General features: G+C 40.7%; 4 protein-coding genes across 8 annotated transcripts in view; 1 reads left to right on the top strand and 3 right to left on the bottom strand.

Annotated features, from left to right (window-relative positions):
- LOC128881534 (probable G-protein coupled receptor B0563.6) overlaps positions 1 to 3,162 on the top strand; it is a 3,395-nt gene extending 233 nt beyond the window's left edge. Inside the window, exons 2-6 of one of the 2 annotated variants that reach the window (XM_054132669.1) lie at positions 373 to 632; positions 1,221 to 1,447; positions 1,539 to 1,843; positions 2,590 to 2,824; positions 2,901 to 3,162. In XM_054132669.1, coding sequence (XP_053988644.1) covers positions 373 to 632; positions 1,221 to 1,447; positions 1,539 to 1,843; positions 2,590 to 2,824; positions 2,901 to 3,095 — 1,222 coding nt within the window. In that variant the 3' untranslated portion in view covers positions 3,096 to 3,162. Of the gene's footprint in view, positions 1 to 11; positions 633 to 1,220; positions 1,448 to 1,538; positions 1,844 to 2,589; positions 2,825 to 2,900 lie in introns of those variants that run through there. The other variant, XM_054132668.1, reaches the window with a different exon arrangement.
- A 1,019-nt stretch (positions 3,163 to 4,181) lies between these two features.
- On the bottom strand, positions 4,182 to 8,657 carry LOC128881206 (DNA ligase 1). 3 transcript variants are annotated; one of them, XM_054132001.1, is made up of 16 exons: positions 8,494 to 8,657; positions 8,323 to 8,379; positions 8,050 to 8,139; positions 7,829 to 7,914; positions 7,398 to 7,753; positions 7,119 to 7,329; positions 6,928 to 7,054; positions 6,686 to 6,858; positions 6,402 to 6,625; positions 6,201 to 6,329; positions 6,005 to 6,144; positions 5,728 to 5,929; positions 5,445 to 5,651; positions 5,155 to 5,371; positions 4,849 to 5,084; positions 4,182 to 4,754 (listed from the first exon to the last, which is right to left on the bottom strand). In XM_054132001.1, exons 1-16 carry the CDS (start codon positions 8,511 to 8,513, stop codon positions 4,380 to 4,382), a joined length of 2,850 nt encoding a protein of 949 aa, XP_053987976.1. In that variant the 5' UTR covers positions 8,514 to 8,657; the 3' UTR covers positions 4,182 to 4,379. The 3 variants fall into 3 exon arrangements, with proteins under 3 accessions (XP_053987976.1, XP_053987975.1, XP_053987977.1); XM_054132000.1 differs by lacking the exons at positions 8,323 to 8,379; positions 8,494 to 8,657 and having other exon boundaries at positions 8,050 to 8,316; XM_054132002.1 differs by lacking the exons at positions 8,323 to 8,379; positions 8,494 to 8,657 and having other exon boundaries at positions 7,996 to 8,115.
- Positions 8,658 to 8,775: 118 nt separating this feature from the next.
- LOC128881204 (ubiquitin-like modifier-activating enzyme 1) lies at positions 8,776 to 13,845 on the bottom strand. Its single transcript, XM_054131999.1, has 2 exons — positions 13,208 to 13,845; positions 8,776 to 12,711 (listed from the first exon to the last, which is right to left on the bottom strand). Exons 1-2 carry the CDS (start codon positions 13,572 to 13,574, stop codon positions 9,929 to 9,931), a joined length of 3,150 nt encoding a protein of 1,049 aa, XP_053987974.1. The 5' UTR covers positions 13,575 to 13,845; the 3' UTR covers positions 8,776 to 9,928.
- Positions 13,846 to 14,669: 824 nt separating this feature from the next.
- Positions 14,670 to 25,272, bottom strand: part of LOC128881207 (kinesin-like protein KIF12) — a 35,550-nt gene continuing 24,947 nt past the window's right edge. For both annotated transcript variants that reach the window (XM_054132003.1, XM_054132004.1), the window contains 14 exons: positions 22,088 to 22,180; positions 21,882 to 21,960; positions 21,376 to 21,588; positions 20,452 to 20,589; positions 20,187 to 20,328; positions 19,631 to 19,725; positions 19,413 to 19,554; positions 18,574 to 18,692; positions 18,384 to 18,488; positions 18,167 to 18,296; positions 17,864 to 18,089; positions 17,655 to 17,808; positions 17,352 to 17,566; positions 14,670 to 16,470 (listed from right to left, as the gene is read on the bottom strand). In XM_054132003.1, coding sequence (XP_053987978.1) covers positions 16,131 to 16,470; positions 17,352 to 17,566; positions 17,655 to 17,808; positions 17,864 to 18,089; positions 18,167 to 18,296; positions 18,384 to 18,488; positions 18,574 to 18,692; positions 19,413 to 19,554; positions 19,631 to 19,725; positions 20,187 to 20,328; positions 20,452 to 20,589; positions 21,376 to 21,588; positions 21,882 to 21,960; positions 22,088 to 22,180 — 2,191 coding nt within the window. In that variant the 3' untranslated portion in view covers positions 14,670 to 16,130. The remainder of the gene's footprint in view (positions 16,471 to 17,351; positions 17,567 to 17,654; positions 17,809 to 17,863; positions 18,090 to 18,166; positions 18,297 to 18,383; positions 18,489 to 18,573; positions 18,693 to 19,412; positions 19,555 to 19,630; positions 19,726 to 20,186; positions 20,329 to 20,451; positions 20,590 to 21,375; positions 21,589 to 21,881; positions 21,961 to 22,087; positions 22,181 to 25,272) is intronic.

Raw genomic sequence — 25,272 nt, 5'->3', positions numbered from 1 at the left:
AGAGAGAGAGAGAGAGAGAGAGAGAGAGAGAGAGAGAGAGAGAGAGACGCATAAAGTTCCTGGAATTTTAAGTAAAAACGACGCGACCAAACAAGCTACATGTTTTATTCATCGGCTAAACGGAGGATGTTTTCGACCCGGGCTCGTTTACGGGTATATAAACTGTTCGTAATTTATAAATAAAAAAGACGTACAAGTTATGCAGATAAAGATAAAAAAAATAAAGCAGTGTAAACGTGTCGCTTGTTTGTCCAAGGTACATCATTCTTTGTCCCAGGAAATATTTTTAATATTCGCGTTGGGAAGATTCGATCCGGCCAGCGTAATAAACTCGTTTCGCGTAAACTGTAGCGGATCAAACATTGTTCTCAGAACGCTTTTGTCCTGCGAGAACGGAAACTCTACGTGGAACGGCGTCGTCGACGGGAACGAAAACGTTCTCCAGGTGACTACGCCTTCGCTGAGAATTATTTACAGAATAGTGATCCCGACAGTCGTCGCCAGCGGTATGTTCGGCAATATCTTGGTGCTCGCGGTGCTGTCGACGCCAGCGTTCCGTGGAATAGCGTATTTGTATCTCAGAGGACTCGCACTGGCTCACATCGGGGTCCTGGTGTCTTGGATACCGATACGTACGTCCTGGAACATACATTTACAAACAGATACGAATAATCCGAATCGAATTAATTAAACAGTTACTCGTCTTAAATTAGATACGTAGTCCTGGGAAGTAGCTACCCTCCGCTGGGGTTCCATGCAAACCACACTGTCCGACACGAATTTTGTTCTGTAATATCCACTAGGTGATCCTTGTAGCATTCATCGTCCTAAACACGTACAGTAGGTTTAGAAAGTATTCGTACACCGATCAATTTCCAAAAAAAAAACTGCGTAAAATTGTAATTTATTAACTTCACCATTAGGTTTCACGCAGCAAATCTACGATACCTAATGTTTCTTTAGATTGAATTTCTATGGAGCTCGACGTATCAATACAATGATTGTCGGTAAGGTAAAGGTGATCTTGTTCTAAAATCTCGACAGCTTAGGATTCATGCCGATAGAATGCTAAGAAACATCTCGAGTTGCTAAAAGATACCAGAAAAGAAGGCCTCGAGTGCAAACGTTTAATTTAGAACGCGCGAATGATATCGCAGAGCCTAGAAAAAGTTGAAATTTGTTGAACCGGTTCGTCGTTAACGAAAAGTGTCTCGTTTCAGTTGTCAGACTGGGCCACGGGATGAAGAACAACTATCCATCTGTATTCTATCACGCCCATTTGGAACTAGTCGCTGTTAATACCTTCTCCACTGCGAGCGTTTTGATAATGGCCTGCTTAATCGTGGATCGATACATCTTCATCTTTTTCCCAGCTCGTATCCGTGGCAGGAACGCGCGCAAAAACGTTCGCTCTTCCATTCTGTGCTCGTTCATTCTCGGTTTCGCGGTATGCAATTTGTTCAATGTAACGTCTTATTTATTTTATTATAATATTTAATTAATCGTCGTTGGTAATTCCGATTACAATCGTTGCGCAGGTAACCGCCCCGCTGACTGGAACGAGAATGGTACACGAGCAGCAAGGTAGCACAGGTGTTCTCTTCGTATTGCGCGAGAATACTTCTGTTACGGGAAACGGGCTCTGGCACGGTTACATCTGGATCATGGAGATCGTGACGCGCCTCTGTCCGACGATGATCCTTCTGCTGTTGAACACGGTCGTTGTCAGAAGGTTTCTCCACTTGAACGCAAAGAAAAAGGAATTTCAATTGGTCTCGGAGAAATATCGTACAGCGAACGTTCCCGAGGCGTCTTTGCTCACCCGTTGCAACAGAGGGTACAGGTAGCGTACACTCCTCGGATGTAAATATAGCGAGTTGCCCTCGGGAAGTGCTCGAGTGGTGTGAAATTTTAAACCGTCGCTTGTTCGATCCATTTACGCGTTCCTCTACTTTTTTTTTCTTTGTATTTCACTTGGTTTCCAACTTGTATTTAATCTTGGAATTGTAGCTAAGTTAAGTAATTTGTATTGACACGTTGACTGTATCCACATGGAAATGTTTACAGAACTAAAATTTTCTCTCGAGACAATTAGAAACTGTAGAATCTAACATTTGTCGTGTTACTCATTTTTGTATTCTCATCGAAATTTACGAATTCTATCCAGATCAGTTTTCATCAACACTCAGCCCTTGAAATCATTTGTCGAAGTTCCTTAGCGAAAAGCTCCGTCACCCGTACGTGGGTGACGCGGCGTTCAACGTGTTAAAGATCTGTCAGGGTCAAAGATTCAGTTGATAAACCGAAGGTGTAAATTTCGAGCACCCTCCTTAGCCGAATCACAGACTCTGTATATGTATAAAGTATATTTTGCTCTTCTACGACTCTTGGGTTACCGAAACAAAGATATAGTATCTCGTAAAAGAAAGACTCGGTGCCCTTGAAATGTGCGAATAACGAGGGAAAGTTTTCTCCGAATAATAGGTGACGAAATAATTACCCGAATAACGCTCAACCCTGTTGTACGCGAATAGCCGTTGCATGTACTTGGGTAATCACTCTTCTTATCGCGCTTAAATCATTTTCCAGAGAAGAACAGCACCTAGCTACGCTGATGTCGGTTATGGCTGTGTGCTTTATGGTGACGATGATACCATCGATCCTTGTTCCATTATTGTATCACGGTTGCGAGACCAGGGATGTTGGTTACCATTTATTTCGAGCGTACGCAGCTGCCGCAGAGCTTTGTAATTACGCCGTATACGTTGTTATATATTTTTCCTGTAGTACAGAATTTCGGGAAGAGTTCGTCAAGGTCATCCAGGTAAAATAAGCGTCGATTTGGATTAATTACGACAAGACAGCGTTCGTTGATTGAAGTTTGTTATATTAAAACATAGAACAAATGTGGAAGGGACATGGAGGAAGAGATTGAAAGACCGATCGGGGAAATCGAAGACTACAGCCGACATGGCACAACGATTCGATTAACACCCGAACAGACGAAATTAAATTCTCCTGGTTCTGCCAGTAAATTGAATCCCATGGAAGAAGATAAGGAATCGGAATTATTAAACGCCTCTGACATCATTTGAATACTGTACGATTAAGCTGCAAATAAAACAGTCCACGACAAACGCAATAGACAAATATTTTTTAATCGTAGTATACAGAATTGAAAATTGTACCACCCCGTCCTTCTTCATTACAATTAACTTGAAATAAAATTAAATAACCAGTGTATGAAGTAATACAATAATTAGCGGGTGTGTGAATATGCCAATTTATCATGTTTTTGAATATTTTTTTTTTACCGAGTACCGGTGGCGCCATCGGTGGCAAAACGCCCAAGTTTGTAGTGAAAATAGTTCCCATTATATCTATAAGATGGCGCCACAGATATGTTTCAAACAATAATGCTTATTTTTGTCATAAATACACAATTAATACGATTTTTTGCTTTATAACAGTACAATATATTAGTCAATATGTTAAATTTATCATTTTTATGAATAGTTATTTAATATAGCAACAATTATCGACCCTTTCGATAGTGGCGCCATCGGTGTGGAAACGCTCAAGCTTGTAGTAAACTTAGTTTCTATAATTGCAACTAACGGAAAAATAAACTACGTGATAAAAGAAAACGTAATTAAAATCCGCTACGTTCAAACGCAATAGCCAATTACAAACAATTATCAATGTGAAGTATGAAACATGTGTGAAGAACTGTACATGTAAAAATCGATAAATGTGTGTAACCCTACATTTTTACCGACATTGCTTTGCGTCATCTAGTGTCAAGAATAGAAACTAAGTTTACTACAAGCTTGGGCGTTTCCCCACCGATGGCACCACTATCGAAAGGGTCAATGATTGTTGCTATATTAAATAACTATTCATAAAAATGATAAATTTAACATATTGGCTAATATATTGTAGTGTTATAAAGCAAAAAATCGTATTAATTGTGTATTTATGACAAATAAAGAGTAATTGGTCGAGGGTGACTGATCGAAGGTTCCAAAATTAGTTCGTTCTTTTGTCCGCGACGTGGCGATACTATACATTGGTCCATGAAACGCAAGGCAAGTAATCTAGATGTAGAAATCTATTGCCAAATGAGCGTCACTTACACTAAGGACTAATAGTCTAGTAAGAACAATAAACAGACAATAAAGTATACTTAACATAATCATTTAATATCATTCTTTAATACAAATTTCTTAGAAAGTGAACATTCATTCATACAAAAATTTAATAATTATACGTACATACATTTATAAGACTTATCAAATTCTAACATTTCACTGCGAACATATCATCAGATGTCTTTTATATTTTATGTGTAAAAAAATATGTTCTATTTAGAGTTACGTCTAATAAAAGTCTTCCTCTGTCGTATTTTTTGCTCCTGTGGTTTGATTTTTTATCTGCTCTTGACTGCTGTACATAGACGCTACTTGTTGCGCAGACGTGGCCTCTTCATTAGTTTTATCGTCGCGAATACGAATGAATCGTGGGAATCGCAAAGATATACCCTTTTCAGGGTCGATAATACCACTAGCTGCTCTATGAACAGGTGACAGGGACAAGTCCGCACATTTAACCTCCCAAACTTGGACAGGTTCGAACCAGTGATCAGGTTCGTGGGATGTGTCATAACGATAGTATGACTTGGTTTGCGGTATTATATATTCTTTAAAGAATTCAGTATGTTTTTGAAGATCCTCTTCGCTGAATCCAGTACCAATCTAATTAAAAAATAAAATAAAAAATAACATGATATTAACACCAATATCATATTTCAAAGAACATTGAATTTATTATAAAGTTTGCGATATTCACCTTACAGATGCTCTGATATTCTTCGTTTTCTTGATCATAACACGCCAAGAGAAATCCTCCGTAAGTACCTGTTCGTTTTCCTTTCCCTATGTATCCTCCTATAACAACTAGGTCTAATGTATCACCCACACCATCCAAGTAATCTTTCTTCAGCTTTAACCAATTTCGCGATCGCTTAGCAATTTCGTACGTTGCATCTCGTTCTAACGTTTTCACCATAAGACCCTCGCAATTACCTGTTTAACCATTACTATGACTTTTCTAGAACTTGTTTACATCTAAACCGGCAAAAACAAACAACCTAACCTTTAACTGATTCATCTAAGAAATCTTGCACCTCCTCCATGGTCGAAGTATCTAAACTAGTTGCAAATTTCCATTCTCCTTCCGCTTCTTTAAAGTTTTCTTTCAATAGCTCGCGACGTTTTATGAACGGCTCTTGTACTAACGATTCGCCATTTAAATATAGTAAATCAAACATAAATACACACACTTGGACCTTTATATCTGCTTCATTTGCATCCTGTAATTAAAAATGGTATTTCAAACGACCGAATTAATTCGACACTACGAACTTTTTGTAAAAGTCGTACTACCTTGCGCTTTCTCGTACTGAGTATTTGAAACGGAAGTATTTGTTTTTTCTCATTATCCCAAGCAACCGCTTCGCAGTCGAGGATACAACTTTGAACATTTTCCCCTCTTGTATTTTTAACTCGCCTTATAATATCGGGATATTTGCTAGTATTGTTCTCCTGATTCCTACTATAAATACTAATGTCGCCATTTTCAGCAAAATGAATCTACAAAATATTTAAATATTATTACACTACGATTTATTTTCGATGACACTTAATGTAATGACCGAAAAAAATGAACCTGTGCTCTTTCTCCATCATACTTCCACTCGCAAGTAAACTTCAATCCTTCGAAACGCGTTAATACTTCCTGTACACCTTTAGTGGGATGTGCCAACATAGGTTTCATGGGTATACCAGGTGTAATTTTACATTTGCTTGGTAACTCTTTGATCCCCTCTTTCAACAAAACGGGAATTATCTTATCGTAATTTGGACACTGGCTAGAAAAAAGAAATGTCTCACTGTGAATGTGTTAAAAAGTTAATTTAGGTAACTATACCAAAAAAATACCTTACCAATACGTTGTTTTAAGAATAAGCGCAGTTTCGTCGTACTTCTGCTTAAAGGAGTCACTCGACATTGTTTTGCTTGCATCTAACATTTCTGACGAAGAGCCCTGTTCTGGTGGAGTCATTGTACACGCTAAAGCTAAAGCCTGTAATGTGTCGTTTGTTAGGTAATTGTAACCATACATAGCATGGGTGTACTTACTTGTAACACAGATTGCTCCGCTAGACCGATTCGAAGCTTACCAGCTAAAGATCTAATTAAATATCTGGCTTCCGTAAAACGGCATGCTATGAAAAGTGTTTGAATTTTATCCAGTTTCTTGGCTAAAGACTGTAAATAAATGTCACATGTACCATCTATGTAATCACGATATACTTATTTATATTGACATTAATGTTATACCGCGGAACCAGTCATTTGTGCTATCTCCTTTAATTTAGTGTATACGGTTGATACTGTTAGCGGTGGTGGTTGAAACATCGTTCTTTGATTGGAACGACTTCCTTCAGCCACAATGCCCAAGTCTCCAACTTGTTGTACGTCGGCTTTTATTTGAGCTAATGTTCTGCCAGTACATTGTGCTATAGCTTTCATAAGGTTCGTGTCCGCCACACCCAACTCAATTCCTGCAACAACATCTCGTATGCATATCTAGTTTGGACAAATAAATTTTGACAAATACTTACCTTCGTAAGCGGGTGCTAACTGATTTAAACATAAATATATGCTTGGAAGTAAATCATTTGGACTTAAAACTATGACTGAACGAAGGTAATTGGATAAAATTTCTATTATTTTCAATCGAGCGCTGGTTTCTTCGATTAGCTCCAATGTACGCGTCAGCGCGATATATGGTACTCTATACAGAAATCACGAAATAATATATCGGTACAGTAGACAGATTGTATAAAAAAGATACAAAACATACTTTTCACCCTGTTTCCAAAATGCGTCATTTATCGGATGATACTTGGAAGTACTTGGATTGTATGAATGACTTCCAGGGTTCTTCTTATCTGCTTTGTTATCTTTTGTAGTTTCCTTTTGTTTTGGTGCTAGAAAACATAAATTTCATTGATAGAGTTTTATTTTACAAAAATATGGAGATGAAGAGCTTACCAAAAAAATTATTTATTTTTTTAACAGGTTTTTCTTCATTGTCTTCTTGTTTTTTATCAATAGTTTCTTGACTACATTCAGAAGTGTCCTGAACTTTCTCATCAAATTCCTTTTTTTCTTTACTTGAACTATTTTTTTCCCCATTGATGACTGATTTTTTAGGACTATCTTTTTTTTCACTAATATCTAAGTTTTCTGGATTGTCTGGTATCTGTTGATTGATGTATTAAAATATTAAATTACCATTATATTATACAATTGTACAATGAATGAACATACTTTTACTGGTAAATGACCATCTTCATCACTGGAGTCATCGACAGGCGCTGTTATCCGTAATCTTTTTTTCACAACCTTCTTATTAACTTTTTTTGAATTTATTTTATTATTGGACTCGTCAGAAAATTTTGATGATTCAGATTTAGGGGAGTTTGACTGCTTTGTATCTTCCAACCCTGGATCATCCTCTATTTGATCCTCAATGTTTGCTTCTTTTTCTGATGTCCCTTTCTCAACAACATCCTGTATTTTGTCAGTCTTCTTCTTTTTCTTAGAAACACTATTCGGGGATTTTGTCTTTCTTTTTTCATTTTGCTTAGTTAATCCAGGCGACAACACAATTTTAGGTGTTTTCCCTTAAACATTTTTACAATAATAAAAATCTACAATGTATTACAGTACTAAAACAATCATTTGTATACCCATTTTACCATTTGCCTTTTTCGCCGATGGAGGAGTCTTTTGTGTTGTCTTTTCCTTTGAGGATTTCTTTTCTGGTTTCTTTGCAGGTGGAGAACTGCAACAATGTTATCATAAAGAAATGCATAACATCAAAAATATATGGACATTTAATTTTCAAAATACTAAAACAGCATACCTCATATTATTACTCATAGTAGTTTAAGACTGCTATTCAATTCCACTTACTTACCTGGAAGATTCATTATTATTGTCCCCATCGTCTTCTCTTTTTCGTTTAGCACTACCGAAGCTTTCTGGTTCTCCGTCGTCGATAACTTTGCTGTTAGCAATTGTCCAATTAAAAATATTGTTTACAATCGAGCACCAAGCATTGTTTATTCGAGACACTTTACGTACAAATACCGAATGCCAATAGTTGTTGAATACAATCACTCGCGCGCAGACCACAAGTCTGAACATAATTGCAAAATCTGATGAAATAACAAAGAATTAAATAACATACCTTGAATTACTCGTATCATCGCTATCTTTCTTTACGGAAGTCCTTGCGAAAAATGACCTGCGATTAATAACAAAAAGAAATGAAAAAGGTGTCACAGCATGTGTATAGTTCAGAATCTAATATGACGAAGTCAACAATAATTTAATTACAATTTTCCATTGCTTTACTCACGTTATGCTACGTTGTGCCATTTTCGCGCCGTTTCTAACCTGTACGCGTCCCTGGGGAACAATTTTTCCCGCACATATTTTCCACCGTAATGGTGGACATATTGAAATTTAAACATACACGGCAATTTGTTACTACGTACAATAAACGAGTTGAAATATTTAGTAAATTTGTAACTTGCGCATGCTTATCGAGTTCATAGCTTTTGGAATAACTCGAGAATGTTCTATTTCGTTTTAAATTAAATGAATGGCAGGGTATACGTACATAGAAAACAACGCATCATATTTTTCGTTACTATATTTCTCATGTCTCTTGAAATCCAAACACATCTATTTATTATCTATTGATAAAATAATACAATAAATATCCGCATTATTCTAAAATTAACAAAATATCTTCCTTTTTTTTTTGTTTTTGTATTCCTTGGTCTAAAGTGTGCAACTCTTTTTTTTATTTAAGCTTCTTTCAAATCGTGTTACAAATTTAAATGCAGCATCCTTTGTAACAACAACCAGCCTTAGCCAATAGTTCATTCGGTGTACGAAAAATAAAGCGGACAAATTATGATTGTTGATAACGTATCGGTTATATAAAGTCTTAAAATATCGACTCTGACAGCGAGAGGCAAAAATAGGGTGAACAAAAATTCGTAACTTATATATTTTTTTTTGTTTTGCTTTACGCACATCTGATAATACAAAGTGTAAATAGAAAAAAAAAACGAAAATTCGACGGAGGCAAGATATATTTGCGCTCATTATTCTCACGTTTATCTATGGTCTATTTTAACTGTGCTAGCGTTATTCGTCTAAGGATCATTGAGTTATCATCCAGTAATTTACATTCGATTCTATACATAAAATCGTGAAGAGTGAGCCCTAAGAAAATTCTTACCATGACAATTCCCTTATGATCCAACACGGTTTAAAATTCTTTCGCAGCTTCGTTATCTTATTCTTCTTCTTTTTTTTTTTTTTTTGTTAACATTTCAAAAACAGTATAGCGCAGATATTCTCTTGTACAAATTTGTATCCGCTTATCTTTTTATCGACAGTTCGAATTATTTAGTTCTTGTTGTTTTCGAGAAACACTGCTGATCGGAAGGCAGACGAAATATATTTAGCAACGTGTATCAAACGAATTAAAGGATCATAGGGGGAGTAGGATAAAAAAGAAATGGTTACATAACAGCCTCGAAGTTGACTTTTAGTAAAAGGGAGATCATAGTAAGATAAACTCAGTGGATCCCGTCGTGCTCGCTTCCTATAAATGCTACAAAGCATTGGCGATAAAAATGAATCTTTACTTTGAGAGCCTTACATAGACAAAGATTAATATTCTCCTGTACCGTATTGTAAAATAGAAATTTGTAGAAATTACTACGGCTAAGTCAGTTAAGTAGACATCTCTCATTATCCGGTGATTCCATCGAGCTTCAGGGCAAGGTGTAACGAACATACGGTACTTCTACATCGTTACCATCAGAATCATTACAGCAGAGTTCGAATACCAGCGCGCGTACATGGGGTTCCAGCTTCTTCTTCGACACCTTCTTCACCACCTCTGTCATTAGGAGACCCATACGTTCCTGGCATTTAGGTTTTGCCATGAAGAACGAGTGAAGCATGCAGACACCTTGAGACAACATAGTGACCTCCAGATTGTGATGTTCTTTGAAGTAATCCAAGAATTCTTTGAGCGTCAATTCTCCCTTAACTTCAAACCGGTCCCACAGAGTCCACTCTGTGTCGTAATATTTCAATTTCGGCGCAGCGATAGGTTCGGAGAACCCGAAGAACGGTAGAGCCAGATTAATGAAACCGTTCTTGTAGATGGACAAATCTCTGACGCCACGAGTTAGCTTGATCAATTCAAGACATACTAAACCAGCCACCACTGAGGTGGTAGTAGCGATTGCTGGTATGATTTTACCAGCGATGAGTTTGCTCTTATGTCTATCAGCAGGTGGAATTTTGTAGTTAGTAGCACGGAGATTTGAAGCAGCCACGATGAAGTCTATATGGAAATTAGAATCGTCGTCCTTTTCGAATTCTTGCGGATAAATCACTAGACCATTGAGTTCGTCGATCTTCGGCAATTCTTCTTGTAACTGAGTGAGTCTCTCGTGGTCGATGTTCCCGCTTCCATTTAATACTTGAACCATTGAGTCCGTCTCGGCGATTTTCACTCCAGACTTTGGCGTGAATTCTGGTACTTTTACGGTACTCACGATCCTAGCAATTTCCTCCCGGTTTCTGTTTATGGGAATACCGTAGACTTTTGCTTTCAAGTTAGCAGCAGCTACGATGTAATCTAAATGCAATGGATCGTTAACGTCGAACGTGAGCGGATCGGGGCATCGTTTAGGTCCAGACCAGAATGGTTGACCACTGGATGTTACTTGATCAGGTGGGAAGTTGAATAGAAGTTGTCTAATCTGATTGCTATACTGCTCCTGCCAATGACAACGAGCCCAAGCGACGCAATCTGCGAAGCCCTTTGGTCTCTCGTCGACCAGTGCTATTTTAACGGATTCTAACACTTCCAAAGGCTGAACTCCGGGCAGTTTTAGCGTTCTGTCTACGAACTGTGGATCAGATATATATTGAGCGGCATTCTCCGCGGCCTGACGGAATAAACCTTCGAAGTTATCTCTGGCCCATTGTAGAGTATGTTCTATGGCATTGGGGAAGTTTTTCAACGTGCAAATCGGTATACTTTTCTCTGGCGGATCCTGAGACGAGCTGTAAGATTCGGTTAAGAATGGAACAACAACTTGAGTATTGCCCTTTGTACCTAAAGTACCAGATTCCAAGAGAGGTTTTCTATAATACACACAACGACGATCCATATAAATACGAGCATTAACGTTATCTAAAGCATTTGCGACTCCGTCCAAGACCTCGAAGAAGTCATCGTTATATATCTTTTCTGTTTCGGGACAAACTCTGTTTTCGTGAGCAATTACTTTCATCTCTGGATTCATGCCTTTTATAACTCTAGCCGCTGTTGATGATTTTGATTGTTGAACATCGGATGGCCGGAATAAGAATTGTCTGTTCAAGTTAGATTTTTCTATCAAATCCATGTCAGTGATCGTGACGCTACCATTCTGAGCACCAACACCTAACATTGCGAAGTTCTTGAGCAATTCACAACCAATAGCTCCTGCTCCTACGACAAAGTATTTTAGATTTCCAATCTTTGACTGGAATTTACGGCCGAAAACGGCGATTTGTGAATCATAACGCGATCCAGTGGGACAACAATCTTCTTCTGTAAGTTCAGAGCGATCTGCAGGTAAACACTCGATAGCATCAAAGTACAACCACTGATATATAGGATGGAATTTTCCAGAACAAGCTTTCATAGCTTCCTGAGCTACAATTCCTCCAATGGTAGCATTCATTGGATTTAAATTACCAGAAGATATCTTTGCAAATATATCAAACAGTTCTGTATTGATTTCAGTTTCACTGCCTATCTCTTCTTTTACAGCTTTAGCTAGAGCTAAAAATTCATCTGCGTCCTCTTGATTCCATGGCTTAGGTAATCTGCCTTTTGTTTCCGCGTAACGGTGCAACACCATGAAAGCCAAATGCATCTGCTCCGGATAATCAAACTTTCCAAAATCTGTAATTTGGAACTCGGGCTTCTTTAAAGCCTCTGCCAAAGAAGAAAAACGTAGGATCTTTGGCATTTTTACTTGCGTTACGACGCCACCGCGTATGTATTCGGAATATTTAGATGTATCGCCGATGCTGAAAGTGTACGGGCCGAGAACTTTTATCTTGATTGGTTCGCAACCATTCAACTCTGTCATTCCTTGCACTTCAGAAAACGTGACATAGTCACCATCCTCCATGCCATGACGCGTGTCATCCAAACATGTAACGACGCCCTCGGCATCTTGAGAGATGCTAGCAACCATCGCGCTTACCGGTGGTTCGCCGTTAGTATCGACTACTGTGAACGATTCCCCAAAATCGCAGAATACTTGAGAGAATAAGCCTCTGGTATCTGCTATAATAAGTGCTATATCATTTGCGTGGGTAATTTCAGAGATGCGCAATTGCTCCTTCAATGGAGTTTCCGTCAGAATGACGACCTTAAACTTTTTAATGTATGAATCGGTTAAAGGTCCAGAATGGTGACGGGTGGGGACATAATTATTCAATTCGGACAAGCGCTGACAACATGCAGCAGCTCGATTTTTACCTGGAAAGAAAATAAAAAACATTCAGTTTCCTTATATTTACTTACACGGTGCTTAAATATTATCAAAGACTTATGATCATTGCGATCAATTGTGATTGTAATGCGATTTCTAGTCTCGTAGACCGCTTAAACCTAAACACTTGAAGGCACGACTCTGTAAACTTGGAATACAAGTACATTACAATTCTTTCTGTACTATCGGATATCAAAATTATGGTTAAGTTCGAAACTTAAAGGGTCCTACATTGTCTATTTCAAAATTATCTGACTTAATTGCTCCGAGCGTTTAAGAATGACGATGGAAAACTTTCCGATCGGCAGTAAATTCGAAAACAATATCTTTCCAGACATCAATCGGCGCGACGATCGATTATATCACCGAAGTATCCTAATCGATCGTGGCCATTGAAATCCTGACGTCAATTCGAGAAGAAGCCCGTGCCCATTAAGAGCGCTCACGTGTGTCCGCGATTTCGCGGTTTTCGAAGGCGCTTACCTATGTCTGTCTCTTTCAGATAGAACTGCGAACCGAGGTCCGCGATCTGGCACAGCGCGTCATCGTGTAAGGTAACGGACTTGACGCCGCCGAGGATGACGTTCTTGGCGATTTCGACGCCGAGACCACCGAGGCCGGATATCAGGACATCTGAGGATGCCATGCGACGCATAGCGTCATGGCCGAGGACGTAAAGCTGCCTGGAGTATAGACCTTCGTCGATTTCGGCGGGAGCCCGGGACGTCGAGCCATTTTTCGCCATGTCTGCGATCGTCGTCGAGTCGTCGGCTCCTCCCGTGGTGGCAGCAACGCGTCGCTTCTTGGCTGGGGGGTCAACGGAGCTCTCCACCACCTCAGCACTAGACATCGGACTTCACGGGGCGCCGTATTATGTCCGTCGATTGTTTTTTTCAACCCGGCCGACTGCACTTTAATAAAGTCCGTAAACTTCACCTCACGCCACACCGACCTTGCCACACGCGCCCGCTCTCTCTTTCTCGCCGCGCCTCTCTCTTCTTCTCAGCTTCCAGTCTACCCTTTCTAGACCGAAACCTCACTCTACCGCGATACCACTATCCATCCAAGAATGATTCTCATTCTATCATCCGGTCTGTTGCTGCTCTCTCGCACTCGCACCACCAGCGATCGTAGGTGTCGTCGATGCTTCCTCGATACTGTGGCGACGGTGGATTTCCGCCGGTCGGTAAAACAGCGAGAATGCTTTCTGCGAACACGGAACACGGATCTTTCGAACCCTCGAACGACCCTCTTCTTTCGATATTCGGGTCACAGCAGACCGAAACAGAGACACGACACGGACATTTACACGCTCGAATTTTGTTTTATCTTTAGTTTTTGTTTCTTCGCCGTTACATCGTTGACTAGGGCTCGCATTGTGAATCTCGCGTTTGAATTCCGCGCGTCGATTGGGTCACGAAACAAGCGAATCGGACAAAGAGGTTGACGAAGAGGTAAAGACGATTGGTTGTTTCGCATCTGTACCGATCGTGGTTGAGATGACGCGGCCCAATACGAATTAGGAATTCGCTTCCGATTGTTCTACAAGTAGATATTTTACCCTGTACGGACGCCCTCTGTAGGAAAGAATAAATATCAATGGTCAAAATACCACGATCGCGCTAATCTATCAATTCTCCTGTTCTTGCTTATATGACGTGGCAAGATGCTTATCTAATGAATTATGCACGCGTCGCTGGCAAATTATTGGCACGCAATTGCAGAATCGTTCATGTTGTATCGATAACGAGCACAATGGGTCACATTGTCTTTTTATAGAGTTTTCTTATCGGTGTGTGGCGAAAGACAATGTTCTGTCCTTTCTTCTATGTTTTGAATGCTTCCTTTTGTACCGAGCCACGCTATCGTTAAAGACGCTCCATAATGAACTTAAGACTTTCGGAGTAATTATGTAGTAAGATAGGCCTCAAAAAATGATGATCGATAAAACAATCAAATATATACTTTATTCCACATAAATTGGTCCACATCGTTGCAAAGCATTCTGTACGAATAAAATCTTATGCTAGACTACACGGAGGTAGAATTCGATAATTTGACCATGACCATTGGAATTCACGCCTAATCTCACACACAATTATATACTCTACATGGATACGTTTCTTCGACTACTCATACTACGTTTCTTTGTTGTGTCGTAGTCACGATATCATCATACGGTCTTTGAAAACATAATACTTGTCTGTCTCCCGTTTTCAGTGCTGTTTATATCCACGTATTACACGTTACGATTAACGTTTAACTTCTTCGAAGTTAAACCGTTTCTGTTTTTGTACTAGACAATTGCGACAGACCTGCCCGCTAGTAAACAAAAACTGGAATTCAATGTTTAACGATACAGGGTGTATGTACAGGGTGATAATATTATGAAATTATATTAAAAGGAACATTTTCCCATATTTCACGTTGAGGTCAAACGAGTCAAAAGAATATCTCGAGTTTTCGTATAACAATTTAACAACCTAGAACGAACTAAGGTAAAAGGTAAAGGATAAAATCAATTGGTAACTTGAAGTCATCGATTAACGTCACCCTACCGTTTTACAACCGATCTCATCGCTTCAGCTATTATGCAAATCTAAAGGTTCACGCTCTCTATCTCAGACAAGCCAGTATAACATAAAAGCAGGAGTCATGGTTCAAAAGACTCGCACTGGGAGAAACGGCCTTGTGCGGCCAATCAACACGTTGACTGCCACGCTAAATCCGTTAAATCCATCAGGCTACGAAATTCTGGATGTGCCACACGTATAATATAATTAAACGATCGACTGCATAATCACTTTTAACGTTAAGCGGTTGCGAACGTAACACGTTTATACGTTCTTTCTTTTCTTTTCTTTTTTTTTTGGTAGAAAACAACACAAATTTCCTTTAAGATATTCTCGTAATTAAATTCCTAATCAGCGAAGTAAAAGCATATCACTCACAGATATAAATAAGACGACAGTGAATCCACTGAAATATTTCCAACAAATCATATTTATCATTCTCATAATTATTTTCGTAATTATTTAGTCCTCTCACAAGTGACCCATGTCCGAGCGACGACAGTCAACGCGTCGATCCTCTACTTATTTCATTCCCGTTAAATTAATCGAGGATATTTTTCCAAAATTTGTGCACGACGTTTTCATACGCGGTATCTAATAGCTCTGCAGTTTCAGTCGCTCGTTGTTTGACTAGGTAATTAATTCATGAATATAGACAACCGAGAAGTAGCTTCTTTTTTTCAAAGATAAAATAAGATCTATACGATAGAGGGTTTAGCTCGATCCAACTATGATTCAATGACCATACTGTTCACCGACCGACGGTAGACCTGACCTAAGGCAACGCGCCGGTAGCGTATCACGGGCTATCATACGCGAGTCAAGTTGGGTGTTCAAAGTGGGTGGTCTTCGTCGATCGGGACCGGACTCCCGAACGCTCTTTGCGTTGACTCGTCCTCCTTTTCCTTGGACGGACTCCTCGATAGGACCGCGTCTTCCGTGTCCGGTGTCCCAAATGGCGACAACCCCGGAAAAGGCGCCGTAGGGGCCTCGGATTCCGCCGTGTCCGGAGCGGAGTTCGTAATCTCCAGGGGACCGCTGAGGATCGAGTCTGGGGATTCGTTGAACGAGTGATCGGTCGGTTGAACCGGTTCGCCCAGAAGATCGTTGGTTTCCGAGGGCTTCCTTTCCTCTGGGACTGTCGAGGTGCGACGCATACCCGTTTTCTTGTACCTAGTACCACGTGGTTCTTCAATTAATTCATAGAATAGCGACATCCGCGTCAGCTACCTTAACACATTGCGGACAGAAGTTCGCTGGTGGCCCGTTCCACGGTGATTAATCATTTGATTTTGATGAAAGCGAACCATGAAATTAGGTATTTCACCTATTCTCAAAATTGCGTCGACTATTTTTGTTTCATAATTAGCTGCAAGTATCTTTGCTTTGCGACGATTGACCCTTTGGCTTACGATTTAATTTCCAATAGCGCGTGCCGTAAACAATAACAAGGTCGGTCACAAGTCGGGACGTACACGGTTTGGCTGAGCGTTTCAAGTTGTGCAAATCGCGTACGTCCTATGATTTGTATACACGTGTAACGTACAATTAACTTTACATTGCAAAATATTTGGATATGGATAATTTGGATAATTATAATCGGTTATCGAACAAGAATGATTTCTTGTCTCAAAGTGAATGATGCATTAATAACATTCTTGTTTTAATTTCTAAATAAACAGATACTTAAGAATATCTTCTCAATGAAATTTTATATCTACAACGTCTCTGACGCGTCTCGGATACGACATTGGAAGCTAAGTGGTTAATGAGATACAACGAGTAATTATAAAAATCATTGGACGACAGACGGTAATGGCTTTAGCGACAGTGTTTACAAGTGATTAACCGTTCGGTATTATTTCAGGTCGTACAGGTAGATCTATTGTAGCTCGCTGTTCAACACCCAGCCGACTTCTAGACCACAATGTGTACCCAAGAATCGTTTCCTTACAAATCGGTTGCAGATATCCGGGAAACGTTATCGCATCGAACGATACAGGAGACTGTTCGCTTTATCGGCCTGGAATATTGATTTATCGCGCGTAACTTACTGATTAACGTGCACCGGTGACATCGTTTGATCCGGGCTCATTCTCGTTACGCCGTTTCCATTGTCCCATGAATTGTGTCGGCGGTGCTGGCTCTTGTCTTTGTAAGCCTCGGCTACGTTATTGTAGCTGCCAACGATTCTCCGTTTGTCCAATTCCTTTTGAATTTTCTCAGGCATGTTGCTCGCGGATCTGTACAGTCCGCGCCTGATCAGATCCTGTACAATCGAAGTTACGATGAAAACTGGTTATCCATTGGTTCGTCGACAGTCTTTTCGCGATTCTATTTCAAACATCTTTACGTACGCTCGAGAGGGGAGTCGGTTCCACGTTAGGGTTGGTCCAAACGTTCGTTGCGCCGGGAGCGTTTTCTATGTTGCTCTCGTTTAGAACCTCCGCCGAGTAGGTAGGCCTGGCGGGTATGATCGGCGACCGGCAGCACACTCTGCGGTAAGAGACCCTACGGGATTAATGAAATATCGACTGTCGTGTAACTCAGAGAGTATCGTGCTTACGAGTTAACGTCCTCGAGCTTCTTCAGCAACCTCTCGTTCTCTCTGCATACGAGTTCCTGGTCCCGTATCACTTGCTCCCTGGTGGCGTACAGTTCCGCGTTCTCACGGCGAAGGGCCTCGTTCTCCGTGATATAGGAGCGGATCAGTTGACTCAATTCCGGTTGCTCCATCTCGGACAACTTGTCCAGGTCCACGGACGGCGGCGTCGAGTGCACTTTGCTCTCGGCTGTGTTCATCGTCGAATCGTTAATAGATAATTCTAGAGATTATTTTCTGACGTATCTATCATCTATTCCAGGTTACCTTTGGATTCGCTGCGAACTATGTCTTGATCGTCGCCGCTGAAATTCAGGGCCGCCTTCAGATGCTCGTTCTCGGTCTGTAGAGCTCCCACTTCTCGTTTCAAACTGAGAATCAAAGCTTCTCGTGGATCCTGGACGATTAGATTTATTAATTCTTTTTTTTTATATTCTCCTCGATTCGTTTAATCTTCTTTTAAAAAAAGTCTCTCTCCACTCACCATCACCACGATCGGCTTCGTCCGTATCTTCTTCACTCTCGCGGCGTACCTCAAAGTGTTCAACGTTTCGCTCGCGTTCGATCGCGCCGGCGAAACGCACGCAATCTAAAAGTTCCGCGAAGTAGTTACGGTAACTCCGTTTACTTCGCCGTGAGAAAGAAAGTGTTATATGAATTGTAGCTCGATTTACCATTAACGTAACGCCGTTGCCTGCCAGACTGTCCGCCAAGAGTTTCGTCAGTTTGCTGTCCCGATAAGGAATATGTCCGCCCTTGCGTTTTCCATCGCTCAGAGAAGATATGCAGTAGCCTTCGCGGAATAAAAAGCGACTTCGTAAGCGCGTTAATCGATCTCCTTCGCGAGAGAAGTTCGATCAATTTTATAACATTTCAGAGGTTCGTTTCTACGTAATTCGTGGTATCTCGTTCGTTGATCGATCGTCTCAAAGACGTTCACGTCGTGGGAAAAGCTCGTGCCCTATCGATTCGCTAGTGAACGACTGAGACAATCGATCCTTACGATAGCTTCTACATAATTGACGCTGTAAAGTTTCCGACTCGTAACGTTAAACGTAATTCGATTCCGTGGAACCGATCCGTCGCAGTTTAACCATATTAGCAGAATTCTTAAAAACGATTCCATACACTCTCCCCTTACAACGCCAAGGGAATATATAAACTGAAATCGAGCATGGGTAGGTTTTTGGTCTTCTTCTTAATCCTTTATTTACTGAATTTCTAAAAAGTTTGTTAATATCAAGACGTCCGTATTGGTCTTGTGTCATCCAGTGATGGGCAAGACCCTAGGCTTCGAATAAATCTCAAGTTTCATCTTTCACTGTCATCTTATAGAGTCGTCTCTGACGAGCCTCGAAAAGAAAAAAAAAGCTTGTGCTCCCATCCAACGATTAAAAACGAACTTCATAAAAGTGGACTCGAGAGTCGCGATAGATTTCGTACCGTGAGAAAATCGAAGGGACTTGTAAGTCCCGCCAGTAAATAAAGGGTTAATGGTTTACAATGATCGTACCCAGAACCATGAGGCTTTTGTTGATATTATTCGCTTCCTCCAAGGTTTTCCCCTCGCTTTGCGTCTTCTTCGTCATCTCGCTGCCCGCCAAATCGACGAAATTGATTTTCCCTTGTTTCGAAATGAACACATTGTTGTCCATCTGTCGACGTAAATCGTATCGTAAGCTACATCTCCCTGGCTCGCGCGACGAACGATTTTCAATCGGCTTTACTCACTTGTTGCTCCGAAGTAATGCTAACGGTGAGGATGCTGTGACTCCTGCTGGATTGTTCGTTCATGTTGTGCGCGCCGACAGATCTGTTTCTCAGCCCTAAACAGAAATTAATTTCAGTCGATATCCTCTGACATTGACACGCAGCTATCCACCGCTTTCTTGTATTTAACACGTCCACGCCGGCGTGTACCACCGGTGGCTCGCGCTCGCGTGTCTATCAGATGGCGTGCATCGCCGCGCCGTCGTGAATGTGCTAATCGTAACGATATATATTCCGTCGTTCGTGTCAGCTACGAATCTTTTGTACAGAGTAGTTTCGCGTAGTTGAGAGTAACGTTTCGACTACTCTCAAAGTTCCTTTCTTCGAACATCCTTCCGAGTACCACAGACCGAAGAAAAAGAACCGATAAATTGAATTCTATAATTAGAACTGAAATTATTGCGAGGCTTTCTCTGGCGCTGTGAAAATGAGTTGTTGCGCGCAGGGAGGGGAGTCGATTAAAAGGGGTTAAAGTCCATCTGTCCAGGTGCAAAGGCGAAGATCGATAACGAGGTACCTTCTTCGAGAACCGCCAGAAGGTCATCAAGCTCCTCGCACTCGACGGTGAAAAGATTCTCCACGAAGAAACCCCGCGTCTTTTTGCTCCATCGGACCATCAAAGGTTTTCTCGATGTGCCAGGATTCAACAGATCTATTACCTGCGGTCAAAGAACGCGCTCTAAAACGACGATCCAACGATCGTTACGACCACAGTTGTTTCTATTATTCGACTGTCGGTCATCACCGGAGCGTACATTCTAGATAATTCGTTCGACCATCACCTTCTCGTTGTAGATCTCGAGGAACGAGGCCCTCAGCACAAAGTTGCACTGTTGGCGTTCCTGCAGGAGCTTGAATAGGTAGACGAAAGACCGGAAGACCAGACCGTTATCCTCTGAGTAATGTTTCATTCCATCTAACTGTCGCGAAAGAAAAATATACACGAAATATAGTAGCAAGAAACGAATACAAACAAACACAACGCGACGTAGAGATGCAAGATGCAGATGCGAGATGCAGATGCACAAAGTTGCAATGGCGCGAGCGGATCGAAACCGAAGACCGAGGGGGAAAAGCTCGTTTTCCACCAATTTCCCCAATTTTTACCGAAATTGGAAATTTACCGAAAAACTAATTATGTCCACTTTAGATAGAAATCCATTTTTGTTTGTTTTTTTAATAAAAGGTTACCAGGGTAACTTTTCTTTTCGCCCGATACTTAAACTGCGCATTAAACTTCGAAATGCATATTTTTGTCGAATTTTTAAACCGCTATCGATGCCCCTAGGAGTTACGTAAACTACAATCACGATTTGCTCCATTTTTCAACTCGTGGGCGTAACGATTTTTTCCCCCTCGGTCTCCGACTTGTCAGGAACCGGTGCTAAACTTTTGTTTTGCTTCCCTCGCTCTCGAACATACGAAAATATTTCGTAGGTACGAGCCACGAACGTCTTGTTCTCGCGTCATTATCTCGACATGTCATTATCTTATCTACGCATATTAATATCGGCCTTCAACGCGACCAGGCGCTTTAATACATAATATGTTGTACCCTCTGGTTGTTACGAATGAACTATTTGAAAACGTTTAGGGGGAAAAAGTACCGGGAAAAGAAGCTTAAAACTTCCGATTGAGAGTGTTTAAAAAATTGAAAGGAAACGTTCCGCAGGGTCACCGGGTTTACTTTACTGTTTTCGACGCACCATTTCCGGAGGTCCCGTGAGGGTGTGAGTTTTCCCGCTTCCGGTTTGCCCGTAGCAGAACGCGGTGCAGTTGAACCCCTCCACCGCCATTTCGATGAGCTTCTTGACGCCGGAAAATTGCAGTATGTCTTCCTGGCTGGCCGTGGGCTCGAAAACGACATTGTACGAAAACAGTTTACCCTTCTTGTCGGCGCTGCTGGGAAATCCGTCGCACTATAACAATTTATTCGCAGAGATTTTAACGGTGAACATTCGATATCGTGCTTCCGACGATTCCTATTTATTTATTAAGGCGAACCGAAAGCGCGTTTTTTACGCTGTATCAGTTCGTGCAACTTTTTCAAGTCATCGCGTCAAAAGCTCTTTTCATATTTAATTATTAGCTACGTTTCGTTCGTTCTGGTAAAATCTTGGAAAATGTTGAGATTCGAGTACTTTCTTCAAGAACGCATCACTACTGGATGCAAGAGTTTAAAGCTACCGAACCACCAAACCTTGTCGCTTACGTATATCTGGCCGTCGCCAGGAAACTGCACGGCCATATCATCGCCAGCTTTGACTTCCTTGCGGTTAAGTGGACGAACTCTGGAAAATAACGCAACAGCTGCAACGTCGGGGTGATAACGAACGCGACTAATTCTATCTATATAAGGCTTGTAAGATAGAATCTATATAAGACCGTTGCAATTAGAATGGTCTATGATTCCGTTACCTGACGACGACATTTATGTTGTTCTCTGGAAGCAAGTGTTTCGTCGCGATCACCCTCTTGTCACCGTCCACCAGCCTCTCGATGCTGCCAGTTCTGGAAACAGAAACGAAACTATCGTAACATTCTTCTATTTCACGATCGAACGCCCCGACCGGAGTAATCGTCCGCCTGTATCGTGATTTGACCTCCTATCACGGCGACTCAATAATTGAGAAGGTTCAATCAATCGGATCCAAGCGAGTCCGTCGAGGGAAAATCGCGTGATTGACCGACTCGTTTTATGATCTCGTTCTTTTCCATCCCGGGTTCGTGCCGTTGAAAAATCGTTGCGGCCTCCGTTAATGATTCACGAGAGTTTGATTACCGGACCGATGATCCAAGAGTGATTGGCCGATAAACTTTTGATTTATTCACCACCCGCTACCGTGTCTCGTTAAATGAGAATCTTCGAGGCTCCAAGAGAGAGATATTCCTCGAGATTCCAAAAGAAGAAAGCTTATGCTGCTCGAATTGCTTATTTGCATCTTCCGATTAACTCAGAGAAATGGATATACTCGTTGAATTAATTTTTAAAAAATATCAGCTTACAGGGGACTACGAGACAAAACTTTTTTATATTTACAGTTTGTTCGTAGGACGCTTAGTTTCGAAAATAAAAATTGAAAAGTTCGTCGCGATAATCGAATTTCGAGAGAAGGGTTTTCGGAAGGGTAGAAGTTTCCAATTTTTATCGGCGAAACGAAACGTCGTACGAATAAACTGTAAATATAAAATAGTTTTCTCTCGTCGTCCCCTATAAGCTGATATTTTCTTTTGAATTCGATTGTTCGACTTTTCTTTTGTTGTTCTTTGAGACAACAGCAATGGGATCAGATCGCTACGAGATATCGGGAGGAAAGTTCTTTTAAGTTTTTAATTTTTATTTCTGGAACTGTACGTCTCACGAATAAAGTGTAAATATAAAAAAGTTCCGTCTTATTATTCCCTATAAGCTGATATTTTTTGAAAATTCACACCACCTAGCAAAAATCGTCCCGCGGTCAAAGGATCAAAAAGAATCCATTGCATGAAACGAAGGTAGAGATCGGTAGAAGTGAACGGTGGTAAACATTATTTACACGAATTGCTAGATTCCGAACTGCAAGAAGAGGAGCAGAAAGAAAAGGAAGCTCAAGGAGGAAGCTTATACTGCTCAACTTGTTCGTTCAGATCTTCCAATTAACTACATGAATTGCTTTCTTAATTCTTTTTTCGTTTGGCTCTAACTGAATAATCGAGCTACAACTCGATATTATTTTGCAGCATTCTAAACGTTATTCGAACGTCAGCAAGTGTATTCATCGCAGAAACGCCACTGACCACCGGCCACTGCATTCGATGCGTTAACTATCAATCGATTATTCAATTAACGCACAGGGCGCTTCGGCGCTGGTTGTTGCACCTTCGCAGACGCGGAGGTAGCAACTGTGCGTTCAATTATTTTACCATAGCGTGCGGCGTAATTGAATTACACGCACACCGTTCACGAGCGATCAATTTCATGTAAATGCGGTTGTTGCTCGGACTTGCGTCGTTCCTCGTTTACTTGGAACGTTCGGGACTACGGCGACGGAGCTTATCGGAAATTGTAATTACGCTAAAAGCACGATAAAATGCAAGGTTCGCGCTGTCGAACGTCGAGCCATGCGCGACAACAACGAAGGCAATATTCGCGATACGGCTTCCAGAAATTGGCAACGGTTCAAAAGCAACTGGTTTCCGCGAATACCGAGGAAAATTGAAACGAAATGTCGTACTCTGGAGATGGTATTAGGTTGTCCAGAAAGTTCGTGGCAATTTTTAAAAAAAAACTTCAAAGGCACATTTGAATCGTAATATATATTTATTGAATTGCATAGGTACCATTTTGTTCCACAACCTTTCCACCTTTTAAGGGATGTACGTATACATGTTATTTGTTTTCAGCCATTTCGACGTATTCAGACCTGCATCACCTATTAAAAATCGCCACGAACTTTCCGGACAACCCAATATCTCTCGAGTTGACACGAATTGATCGTCCGACCGAGTAATATGGTAAATGGCGTAACATGACGAAACCCGACGTTGCTATTCTCGGTGGTGCGATTCTCTGAAAAACGCTGACACACGTTACGCTGATATCAGTTTAAACGCGTAGCATGGAAAAGCTCGATTCGAGCCCTCGCGATCGATTCTATCGAACGTCGAAAATTTCAGGCAACGTTCGACACGAAAAATCTAAACATCTAAAAATCTAATACGTGCACGGTCGGCTGCACGTATTTCTCGTGTGCGGATCGTTAAGATCTCTTTACATAGGCGCACGTTGGCGATCGCTGCGATATTGACCGACAGAACAGAGACAAGCAGGCAAGGTCCCGCAATCGATACACGGCATCGAAATGTGTCGCAACCGCGACGCGTGCGTCTATCAATGCCCTGTACGTACACTACCCACGCGAGCATCGAGGGGCGAGTTTACACAACCACCCTTTCCCACCGCCCCGGAAAACGGAATCTAACGGCGCGTTAAGGGGTTGGTCGCAGTCAGGAAAATGAAAACGGACACTTTCTTGTGTGTTTTTTCTAAGGTATTAAATAATAACTTTTATTAATGGAACTTAAATATATGACAAAATATATACTAAAGAACTATTAACAAATTTTTGTTTCAAAAAAAAATTGATTCATTTCGTCGTAACAGGCGATGGTGCGGGCGGCCGCTTTGTTTGCGGCGAGCAAGATCTCTTCAAACTGGTATACTTGAAAACAAAAATAAAGGTAGATTTGGAGAATATATTAGACAAACGGGTACCTGATCGAAGGATTTTCGAGAAAATTAATTTAAAACAAAATTACGTACATTTGAAGTTGAAGTTCAATTTTCATTATAAAATTAAATGATTGAATAGAGAATAGAAAGAAAAGTATATAAGAAAATAAAAAATCCTTCGATCAGGGACCCGTTAGTCTAATATATTTTCTAAATCTACCTTTAGTTTTGCTTTCGGATAAACCAGTTATGACGAAATGAATTAACCTTTTTTTTTTTTTTGAAACAAAAATTCCTTTATAGTTTTTTAAGACATACTTTATAATATATTTACATTTCATTATTAAAAATTATTATTTAATGCCTTAACAACACACACACACACACACAA

This window comes from Hylaeus volcanicus, chromosome 8, assembly GCF_026283585.1.
Source record: "Hylaeus volcanicus isolate JK05 chromosome 8, UHH_iyHylVolc1.0_haploid, whole genome shotgun sequence".
Lineage (NCBI taxonomy): Eukaryota > Metazoa > Arthropoda > Insecta > Hymenoptera > Colletidae > Hylaeus > Hylaeus volcanicus.
This window is presented reverse-complemented; position numbering and strand designations above follow the sequence as displayed.

Excerpts from the sequence above, each read along its gene's own strand:
- LOC128881206 (XM_054132000.1), bottom strand. The coding sequence starts at position 8,279 with ATGTTCAGACTTGTGGTCTGCGCGCGAGTGATTGTATTCAACAACTAT. Across the intron at positions 7,055-7,118 it reads AAAAATAAATAATTTTTTTG|CACCAAAACAAAAGGAAACT; the intron begins GTAAGCTCTTCA and ends TATGTTTTCTAG. Across the intron at positions 4,755-4,848 it reads AATATCAGAGCATCTGTAAG|ATTGGTACTGGATTCAGCGA; the intron begins GTGAATATCGCA and ends TTTTTTAATTAG.
- LOC128881204 (XM_054131999.1), bottom strand. The coding sequence starts at position 13,574 with ATGTCTAGTGCTGAGGTGGTGGAGAGCTCCGTTGACCCCCCAGCCAAG. Across the intron at positions 12,712-13,207 it reads TCTGAAAGAGACAGACATAG|GTAAAAATCGAGCTGCTGCA; the intron begins GTAAGCGCCTTC and ends TTTTCTTTCCAG.